Below are 11,718 nucleotides of genomic sequence, written 5' to 3'. Positions count from 1 at the left end.
CCAAAATCATCTGGAAACAGGCAGTGAAGGAAAATATAAAGTTCTGCTAGGCAACAATTAAGCTGAGAAAACAAGGATCTTTAATAAGGTTAATTTTTTTTTTTTCTGAGTGTTTTTCTCCTTATTTTCAGAACTGAAAAGCGAGAAGTACAGCAAAGTGCCTCCTATCTAAAATAGACCTTAATAAGAAACGAGAGGGGCGCCTGGGTGGTTGAGTTGGCTAGGCATCCAACTCTTGATTTCAGCTCAGGTCATAAGCTCACAGTTCTGGAGATTGAACCCGGGGCGGGGCTCTGCACTGACTGCACAGAGCCTGCTTGGGATTCTCTTTCCCTCTCTCTCTGCCCCTTTCCTGTTCACTCTCTTTCTTAAAATAAATAAATAAATAAACATTTTTTTTTTTTTTAAATAAGAAACTGGATTTGATTTTCATAAGAAATCATCTTGGGCACACTTGGGTGGCTCAGTCAGTTGAGGGACCGACTTGATTTCACCTCAGGTCATGATCCCAGGGTCATGGGATCGATACCCATGTCCAGCTTCATGCTGAGCATGGAGCCTACTTAGGATTCTCTCTCTCTCTCTCTCTCTCTCTCTCTCTCTCTCTCTCTCTGTCTCTCTCTGTCTCCCCCTCTGCCCCTCTCCCTCCCTCACATGCTTTCTCTCTCTCTCTCTCTCTCTCTCTCTCTCGCTCGCTCAAAGAAAAAAAAAAAGAAATCTCAATGGTACATTTTTCAGTGTTTTTTTTTTTCAAAAAATATCCAATGAGCAAATGGGTTAAGAGCATAGGTTCTAAAGCCAGACTTCATTAGTTAGCATCTCATCTCTACCACTTATCAGTTACATATCCATAAGCAAGTTATTTAATTTCTATGTGCCTCCCTTTCCTTATCTATAATGTAGGGATTCATAATAGTATCTATGCATTGTGATCATTTAAAAAGCAAATATTTATAAATGCTTAGAATAGTGCTTGTTCACATAAATGCTATATTGGTGCTAGTTAAATAAATAAGTAATACTCTAGATAACAGTTACTATTATCATCAATAAAGGCAAATTTTTCAATCTTATGTTCAAACAAAATCTTTAAACTAAAAAAAAATTTTTTAACCTTTATTCATTTTTGAGGGCCAGAGCATGAGTGGGGGGGGGGGGCAGAGAGCGATGGAGACAGAATGCCAAGCAGGCGTCAGGCTCTGAGCTGTTAGGTAGTACAGAGCCCAAGGTGGGGCTCAAACTCACAGACCTGGAGATCATGACTTGAGCTGAAGTCAAAAGCTTAACTGACTGAGCCACCCAGGCACCCCCAATACATATAAAACAATACGTTTAAATAGAAATCTAAGCTTTAAGGCTTGTTCTCCAAATTTGGCATAAACATCCTTCCCTTCCAACTTTCCCCTATTCCCCTCCCTATGCTATTCCTTCTCCACTAAGCCATCCACATGTGAAAGTGTGGGCCTTGTATTGATAAACTGATTGTTCTTAACTCTTTGTTCATCAGCCTAAGAACAAGAAAAGCAAGATTGAGGCCGCTACTATAAAACTCTGAGTCAATAAAAATAATAGTGCTGTTTACACTAGCTAGGGCAAAGGCAAGGTGAGCACACAAAAAGGACTTTTCTTCATTGCTGAAGTCCCTGAGCACAGAGGCACCCCATTTCTGTGGTGAGGGCTCTAGCAGGAATTATATCCATTTGGTGTTGCATAATGACCTGCTACCAAGCCTTCCAGTAACTAGTTGGTTAAATTACTTCTCTCTTTGCATCTGATCCCTCATCAGTAAAAACTAGGCATTAATAGACTAGGTTGTGAGATATAATGAGTTAATGTATACACATGCATGGTAAAACAAGAATATCATAAATGTTAGCTATTACTATTTTGTGGGAATAAGTCTTTTCAGTTTGAACATTGCTTCTTCTTTAGCGTTTATTGCAAATAACTACACAACTTAGAAAACGGTGTTGGGGGGACCAGGAGTTTGTAGCCGAGGGACCGCAGGGAGAATTTGATAGCACCACAAGGGCAAAATCTACTAGAATCAACTTTAGCATGGTGATTAGAGCAGAATCCCAGTGGCCAGCAACTTCCTTACAAAGCCTCTAACGTCTGAAGCAGGGCCCTCAAAAAGACATTTGTACCGCCTAGGCGGCCAGAAGGGGCCCTCCGCACAGCCTTTTCTCCACTAAATTCCGGGAGAGTTGGCTCGGCGGCCTCCACGCTCCCAGAGACGTCTTTACCCTGTGAGGTGTGTCTGTGCTTCCCGGCTGCGCGGCTCCAGCCTCCGACCACAGCAGCAGGTGGCGTTCCCGCCAGCCACAGGGACCAGGATCTGCAAGCTAGGAGCCGGCTCCCAGCCTCATACCTCGGGGGCGTGGCTCGCGAGGAGGCTCCAGTCACATTGGCTAAGGCTGCCCGGGGGCGGAGTCAGTGAGCGCCAGTTCTAGACCCTGCAGCTCCGCCCCATCGCGGGTCCAGGAGGAGGAGGAGAGGCCCAGGTGGAGGAGGAGCGACGCCTGCTCCGGGAAGCCCCGTCTGGGGGCCATGGGGGCACAGGTGAGGCTGCCGCCTGGAGAGCCCTGCCGGGAAGGTGAGTGTCTGTCCCCGAGCCGAGGGATCTGGCATCTGGGTAGTGATGAGACCGGGTGGGCGGTCCCGGGTACTTGTGGGGAAGAGACACGAATACACCCGCTCGTAACGCATTCATTCTTGAGTTTACGCATTCGGTCTTTCAGCCAGTCAGCCAGTCAATAAATATTTATTGGTGCCTATAATAAGCCAGGCTCTGGGAAAGCCTAAGTCGAAAAAGACATAAACTTGGCTCTCCCTCTGGTCCAGGAGGCAGACCCACGTAAATTACAGCGTGCTGAGTGTCGGGACGGGGAAATTCAGGGTGGTGTGGGAAGATTCTCGAGTCTCGTCTGAGAAAGACTCTTCCAGAGTCCGCGGTCGAAGTCACCCGGTGGGCAGAGGGCGTGCCCGGGGACGGGACGGGAGTCTGGTGTGGCGCCCTGCGCTGGCTCCGAGAGGGTCACACACGGTGGAAGGTCAGGCGCCCTGGACCTCGGGGGAGGGCGCCGGACCCGCCTGGGCTGTCCACCTCTCTCCTCTGTCTTCGAGATGAACACTTCTGCAACCCTGCTAGCCTCGCGTCTGGCTCGCTGTGCAGCCACCTCTTGGCTGCCTAAGGCGAGAGCCCAACAGAAGAGGAGACGGGGAACCGGGCGCAGTGATTTGTAGGCTTGTTACTGCTGGGGTTTCGGCCCCCACTCGAATCCTGAAAAATCGCTGGGCGAGGACGCCACTTGCCCTTTGCCAGCTGTTTACAACACTGGCAGGCTTTCTGAAGTCTCAGTACAGAAGGCGCGTGTGAGCTGGGACAGAAGTAGGGACCGGAATACCTGAGGGCATGCCACAGGACAGGAAGGGTGTGCCTCAACCGACGTGACAGCTTTCAAGGTGTCTAGGGGAACGCTGATTTCTAAATTACCTGGTATGGACAGGAAGGGGGAGGATTGAAGGGCGTGGTAAGAATACCTTCCCAAAGTTGCTGAGCATTTCCCGGTTTTTCTCTCCTCTGGGCTCCTCCGGAGTGAGTATCTTTGATGTGGGAAGTTTGAACTAAAAAGACGTTGGGTGGGGGGAATTGGAGGGGGAGACACTGAGCTAATCAAAACTATGCCCGGCAAGAGAGAGAAGGGACACAAAAAGAAAACGCCTGAACAATTCAGGAATTACTCAAAAGGTGAGATTTTGGAAGTGGTTACTAAAGCAGCTGGATCTGGAATTATTTCCTAGATAGTCAGGTGGTGTGACCTTTGTCTGAATAATTCCTAAACCAGTAAGTCAGACTGTTAATAACACATCCACCCTTGTTTACCCAAGGATCTGTAAGTAAGAAGGGTATGTGAATTACACTTCCTCTAGGAACAGGTGTTTTTCCTGCTTTGCTCATGCCTTTAGTTCCAACAAGAAATACTCAAGCTCAATGCTTAATACCTGTGATGAATTCTATTTGTGTGGGAAAGACCAGAGAAATCAGAATCCTTGTCAATGGTGGGAAAAGATTGGGCTCTGGCATGAGTCTTCTGCGCTATGACTTAACCTCCTTGAGTCTTCATCAATAAATTGGGAATAATTCATACAGTTTACAGTTGTGAGATTACATAGGAAACACACAGTTCAGGGCCTGAAATGGAGTAGAGTCTCAATTTTTCATTCATTCATTCAGTCAGTCAGTCAGTCATCCAAATAACAAGAGTCCCATGTGCCAGGCACTGACCTAGGTGCTGGTATGAAGGGATTCACAAGACAGTCTAGTCCTAGACTCTAGTTATTTTTTTTTATTTTTATGTATTTATTTATTTTTATTATATGAAATTTATTGTCAAATTAGTTTCCATACAACGCCCAGTGCTCATCCCAAAAGATGCCCTCTTCAATACCCATCACCTACCCTACCCTCCCTCCCACCCCCCATCAACCTTCAGTTTGTTCTCAGTTTTTAAGCCTAGACTCTAGTTAAAGCCTTGCATGCAGCTTACTGTGTACAAGGCTGATACTATGCAAGAAACAAATGAATAAAAAAGGACATTACAAGAGTGGTAAGTGTTATGGATAATGTCTTGAGAGAGTAGGGGGTGTTTAGATTGGGTACTCAGGGAAGACCCCTTAGAAAAAGTTGTATTTGAGCTGAGGCCTGAATGACAAAGAGTCCATCATGAGATCTGAGGTTAGAATATTCCTTTTGGACTTCCATGAAGAAAAAGTTGACCCCATGTCTTGGTTTTGACTCTTAAAACCATAGACGCTTCAAAAAACCTTCTAAGCCATAATTTTCTATAAATAATAAGTACATAAGTAAATAAATAATACATATGAAGGTTTTTTTTTATTTAGGTTTTTGATATTATGTCACATATTCCACAGATCTCAATTTCAGTCCAACAGCCAATAGGGGCTTATTACTATGAAAATATGACACCATGAAAATAGAATGTAAGAAATATACCTGTCACCTATGAAGCACCAACTGCATGAAGATTGTGTACCATGGGACTGTAGAAGGTGATAAAGGAAACAAAGGACAGAAAGACTGGGCTGTAAGGAGGACAAACCATATATTCCAGGGCCTCTGCTTGAGAATTCTGAGCTGGTTTGGCAGTAGGGACAATAAGCTGGAGATAGAGAGGACCCAGTGGTTTTCAAAGTTTTAACCAAGTGGACCACTTTTCCAGGGTGCAGCCAGCTAGCAGAATAAAAAATGACATAGATGGTTTTTAGGGCTAATTCAGTTTGTCATGGTTCTGAGAAGAAGAAATTAAGGAACTGTATTCTTTGAGGACTGGCTGTATCTCTCTTGTACTGATTAGGATATGTCCTGTATTCATGTATATAATCTTAAATTTTCAAAACAGGTTTGCATAAAGATGTATTAGTTTATCTTCACGCATAATTAAATTCTATGAATTTTATCACGTAGTCATTTTCTCCTTTTTACAGATACAGAAACCAAGGCCCAGCCAATTGAATAATGTTTCGTAATTAGTGATCAAACCAGGCACAAAATTATTTGGGCCTTTGTTTTTCTGTAGGTGCCCGACCCCATTTTCTGGCTCTGTTGGATGCAGTGGTATTCATTTTAATGATTCTGAAATCTTACTCTAAAAAAATTCTTTGTTATAAACATTTCTCAAAATTTCACCAAGTGAGGGCGCCTGGGTGTGTCAGTTGGTTAAGCATCCAACTGGCTTAGGTCATGATCTCATGGTCCATGAATTCGAGCCCCACATCGGGCTTTGTGCTGACAGCTGGGAGCCTGGAGCCTGCTTCAGATTCTATGTCTCCCTCTCTCTGACCCTCCCCTACTCACATGCTGTCTGTGTCTCTCTCTGTCTCTCTCTCAAAAATAAATAAACATTTAAAAATTTTTTAAAAATTTCACCAAGTGAACACAACGTTTATTATCAGGAAAATTATTTTTTGTGTAATAGATAGCTGCTTTTCTACTGCACTAAAAAAGATTGCCTCCAGATTTTTACAGGTTGTTTTTCCAGCCTTCCATAGATTTCCCAAGTGCTGAAATTCAAGAGTGCTTAAAGGTAGTTAAAATTCTCAACTAAACTTTTTCCAGGAAACAGTATGCTCAAAATTGTTTAGTCTAATATTTAATATGGGCTATACATAATTGTTTTTATTTTTGTAAGTTTTTATTTTAATTCCAGTTAGTTAACATACAGTGTAATATTAGTTTCAGGTTTATAATATAGTGATTCAACACTTCCATGTATCACTTAGTACTCATCACAAGTGCACTCCTTAATCCCCATCACCTATTTCATCGATCTGCCCACTCCTTTCCCCTCTGATAACCATCAGTTTGTTCTCTATACTTAAGAGTCTGTTTCTTGATTTGTCCCTCTTTTTTGCCCCCTTTGCTTGTTTGTTTCTTAAGTTCCACATGAGTGAAGTCATATGGTATTTGTCTTTCTCTGACTTATTTCACTTAGCATTATACTCCCTAGCTCCATCCATGTCATTGCAATTGGCAAGATTTCATTTGTTTTTATGGCTGAGTAATATTATACACACACACACACCACATCTTCTTTATCCATGCATCAATCGATTGACAATTGGGCTGCTTCCACAATTTGGCTATTGTAAATAATGCTTCTATAAACATAGGGGTGCATGTATCCCTTTGAACTAGTGTTTTTGTATTCTGGATGGTAGGGTAATTCTATTTTTAACTTTTTGAAGAACTTCCATACTGTGTTTCACAGTGGCTGCACCTGTTTGCATTCCCACCAACAGTACATAAGGGTTTCTTTTTCTCCCCATCCTCACCAACACCTGTTGTTTCTTATGTTGTTGATTTTAGCCATTCTGATAGTTCTGATATCTCATTGTAGTTTTGATTTGCATTTCCCTGATGGTAAGTGATAATGAACATCTTTTCATGTATCTGTTGATGATCTGTGTATCTTCTTTGGAGAAGTATCTGTTCATGTCTTCTGCCTGTTTTTTAATTGGATTATTTGTTTGGGGAGTGTTGAGTTTTATAAGTTCTTTATATATTTTGGATACTAGCCCTTTATCAGATATGTCATTGCAAATATCATCCCTCATTCTGTAGGTTGTTCTTTTTTAATGTTTATTTATTTATTTTGAAAGAGAGAGTGTGCATGCTCATGCTGAGTGAGGGAGGGATAGTGAGAGGGAGGGAGAGAGGGAAAGAGAGAGAGAGAATCCCAAGCAGGCTCCATGCTCAGTGTGGAACTCAATGTGGGGCTCCATCTCAGGAGCATGAGATCATGACCTGAGCCTAAATCAAGAGTCAGTTGCTTCAATGACTGAGCCACCCACGTGCCCTTCTGTAGGTTATCTTTTAGTTTTTTTGACTGTTTATTTTGCTGTGCAGATTTTTATTTTAATGAAGTCCCAATAGTTTATTTTTGCTTTTCTTTCCCTTGCCTCAGAAGACATATCTAGAAAGAACTTTCTATGACCAATGTCAAAGAAGTTACTACTTGTGTTCTTTTCTAAGATTTTTATGGTTTCACAGCTCACATTTGGGGGTTTAATCCATTTTGAATTTATTTTTGTGTATGGGTAAGAAAGTGATCCAGTTTTCCCAACACCATTTGTTGAAGGGACAGTCTTTCCCATTGCATATTTTTCCGGGTTTGTCAAAAACTGATTAACTATATAATTGTGCATTTATTTCTGGGTTTCTATTCTGTTCTATTGACTATGTGTCTATTTTTGTGCCAGCACCATACTGTTTTGATCACTATAACTTTGCAGTATAACTTGAAGTCCAGAACTGTGATACCTCTAGCTTTGCTTTGCTTTGCTTTGCTTTTTCAAGGTTACTTTGGCTATTTGGGGTCTTTTGTGGTTCCATACAAATTTTAGGATTGTTCTAGTTCTTAAAAAATGGTGTTGGTATTTTGATAGAGATTGCATTAAATGTGTAGAGTGCTTTGGGTAGGATTGACATTTTAACAATCTTTGTTCTTCTAATCCACGAGCATGCAATGTCTTTCCATTTCTTCGTGTTCTTTTAAATTTCTTTCATCAGTGTTTTATAGTTTTCAGAGTACAGATCTTTCCCCTCTTTGCTTAGGTTTATTCCTGTCATCTTACTATTTTGGTACAATTGTAAATGGGATTCTTTTCTTGATTTTTCTTTTTGCTGCTTCATTATTGGTGTGTAGAAATACAACAGATTTCTGTACGTTGATTTTGTATCCTACGACCTCACTGAATGAATTTGATTATCAGTTCTAGTAGTTTCTTTGGTAGAGTCTTTGGAGCTTTCTATATACAGTATCATGTCATCTGCAAATAGTGAAAGTTTTACTTCTTCCTTACCAATTTGGATGCCTTTTGTTTCCTTTTGTTGTCTGATATAAATGTACCTTATTGCAATATTGTCCTTTAAGTTCCTTTCCTACATCTTCATTCTTTAAGCCTTTTTTTAATTTCTGGAGGATTTTATCTTTAGTGCTTTAGTAACTTTAGTAATATACAGATTGTAAGGTGTGAAAAGAGCAGCGGGTTATGTAGGAGATTTGATGGACAACAGTCCTCCTACAGTACTTGGCTTCCAAACACACCGATGGTGGTAAGATCTCGGTTAATTTTTTTTCTTTCATCAAGAGTGTCTTCTCAATTTTACTTTGGTTAATTGAAATCATGGTCTTCTTACCCAGCCTTAATGGAGTTTATATGTAGATATATTACTATGACTTGCTTTCCATATCTGCTCAAAATAATTTCTCATTCTTATTCTGTGCCAAATTATTTCTCATTCCTATTCTGCTCCCCTTGTTCCTGTCTGATAGTTCTCTCTCACTAAAGTTGTCAGTCAGCTTCAGGGGAACAGAGACCTGTTCACCTGTTTTGTTGATCACTATCTCACCTGTTCTTAGAGCAGGGCCTGGAACACAGGAATTGCTTAATAAGAATTTGCAAAGTGTTGAATAAATGAATACCTAACATAATGCCTTGCATGGTAGGTGTTCAACAATTATTTTGTTGAGTAAATAAAAAGCGGTGCCTGGATGGCTCAGTCGGTTGAGCATCCAACTCTTGATTTTTTATTCAGGTCATGATTTCATGGTTCATGAGTTTGAGCCCTGCATCAATCTCTACACCAACAGTGTGGAGTCTGCTTGTGATTCTCTGTCTCCCTCTCTCTCTGCCCCTCCCCTGCTTGCTCACTCGCTCTCTCAAAAATAAATAACATTAAACAAAAAAAGAATTTTTAAAAAAGAAATAGATATATGAATTTACAAGGCTGTTATAAAGCCATAATGAAGCTGTGAGAAGAAGTTTGTTTCATGGGCAGTAAGGTGATATGATGGAAAGTGAGAAGTTTCTTTAGAGTGGGTAGGCAGGAAGGCCTTTCTAAGGAAGTACCATTTTCAAGTAAGAGCTCAATGAGGAGTGGTTAGCTTGCCAGCCACTACCCAGGCTAAGACACACGTCACAAAGCTTTAAGGTGAGAAGGAATTTAGTTTATGAAAGAAACAGGACCAAAAAAAATTTTAGGGAATGTGGTTAGAGAGATGACAGGAGGCAGCATCCTGTACACCCTGATAGACTATGGTGGGGATTTTGGAGAAAGGAAGCCATTGTAGAATTTTACAGGGAGAATGACAAGTTTGGACCTACCAATCTAAAGACTCATTTCACCTGATGTTGCCCCCTACCACACTTTCACCTCATCTCTTGCCATCTCCCTTCCATCATCCCAGTCAGCCTCAAGCACATCACTGTGTCAAGATTGTTGCATTTATACATAGCAGAGAGGTTTGTCCACTTCATTAAAAAAAATTCCTTTATGCTAATTTTACTGCTTTCCATGGAACTCAAGATATGTAGTTATTAGTTTACTTGTTTGTTTCCCCTCATTAGAATAAACATGAGAGCAGGAATTCTATGTTATTCATCATTGTATCCCCAGCTTCTAGAAAATGCCTCACAGACAGTAGATACTCAATAACTATTGAATTACTGATTGAAAAGACAGCTAGTGTTATTTCAGAGAATGAATGAGAGAGAGAGATGCAATATAATGTCAGAGCATGTAAAGCTTTTAAAGAGTCCAGGATGAGAAGTTTAGATTTTGTTATAATAACAATGAAAAGTCATGGGGTGGGAGAGGGAAATTAAGCAGAGGAATGACATAATCTGATTCACACTGGCTGATATTTGGAGAATAAATTGTAGGGAATATAAAGAGATTCATTTATTTATTTATTTTTGTATGCTAATAGGAATAGACAAGTGTATCAGTCAGCTATTGCTATGTAATATATAGCCCCAAACTCAATGGCTGAAAACAACAATCATATACTCTTGCCAATGTGTCTGTAGATCAGCTGATGGTTGATTGAACTAACCTGTGTTCACTTGGGTGTCTCTGCATCAGGCTACATGTCCGTGCAGGCTTGGCTCCTTCATGTGGGATGAACTTAGATCTGCTCCATGTATTTTCATTCTGGGGCTCAGGCTGAAGGGGCAGCAGCTCCTTAGGGAAGCTCTATTCCTGACCAATACAGAGGTAAAAGAGAGTCAACCTAAGCACATAAGGGCATTTGAAGCCTGTCTTTATATCACCTCTGCTGTTGTCCCACTGACCACCAACTCACTTTCAGCCTGACCTCAGGGGAAGAATGCTCTGCCCACATCGGGAGGTATGAGGGAGTAAATATTTGCTGAATAATAAGCCAAACTAACACATAATATAGATGGTGAGACAATGATTTCCTCAAACTGGAAATATCTTGTAGTGATTAAAAATGCAGTTTTACGCAATCATTGACTTCTTAGGAACCAACTTCCTACTGTATGTAATAAACTGGACAATTTTAATTATTACTCTCCATAGGTAAATTGTACCTGAAAAAAATTATTCCAAGTATTTCATCTTTGTATAAACATTAATAAGTTTCAACGGGCTTTATTTTTACTTTATGTTTTTACTTTTCTGAAATAAGAATACTGGCCTGGAAATTGGCCAGCCAAATACTTGGATGTGATTTAGGCAATTACATGGCTTTGGCAAGTCACTTAATAATCTTGGCATCGGTTTCTTTAAAATGTCTTTCAACTCCAAGTGCCTGTGAATTTAAAGCTGGTGTATCAGCAACATTTATGAGCCACTGGGATTGTAAGTAAATTACTCTGGGAACAAAGATAGCTTATGATCAAATCACAAATTATAGAAGGCATCTTCAGAATCATTGAGTCAAACTCCCTCATTTTAGAGATGAGGAAATTGAAGTCAAGAGTGAATACTTAACTTGTCCATGTTTATAGATAGCAACAGAGCTCAAGGTGAGGAAAGGTATACAATCCTACAGACAATTTAACTTTGTTTTTAAATTTTTAAGTTGTATGTGTATAAGTGAACTCTCACACTTGTACATAGAACATACATATCAAGTTCAACAATATGAAACTGCTATTTTCATGGGGTCAAAAATTGTCAGATATCATTAATTATATGTTTCAACATAACTAAGAACGTTAGCAGTACTGTTTGGAGAGCAAAAATGTTGTACATTACCCAAATGTCCACCAACTGTAAAACAGAAAAATTGTGAGGTAATCATACGGTGAAATTCGGTAAAACTAGGCAAAAACAAACCCTAAAGCCAGGTGCATCAACACTGATAAATCTCAAAAACAAGCAAG

At 40.6% G+C, this 11,718-nt stretch overlaps 1 protein-coding gene across 2 annotated transcripts in view; it reads left to right on the top strand.

Annotated features, from left to right (window-relative positions):
• The first annotated feature begins 2,480 nt into the window (after positions 1-2,480).
• NIPAL1 (NIPA like domain containing 1) overlaps positions 2,481-11,718 on the top strand; it is a 29,827-nt gene continuing 20,589 nt past the window's right edge. The window contains exon 1 of one of the 2 annotated variants that reach the window (XM_030313912.2): positions 2,481-2,596. In XM_030313912.2, coding sequence (XP_030169772.1) covers positions 2,551-2,596 — 46 coding nt within the window. In that variant the 5' untranslated portion in view covers positions 2,481-2,550. The remainder of the gene's footprint in view (positions 2,597-11,718) is intronic. The other variant, XM_030313913.1, reaches the window with a different exon arrangement.

Source organism: Lynx canadensis, chromosome B1 (assembly GCF_007474595.2).
Source record: "Lynx canadensis isolate LIC74 chromosome B1, mLynCan4.pri.v2, whole genome shotgun sequence".
Lineage (NCBI taxonomy): Eukaryota > Metazoa > Chordata > Mammalia > Carnivora > Felidae > Lynx > Lynx canadensis.
This window is presented reverse-complemented; position numbering and strand designations above follow the sequence as displayed.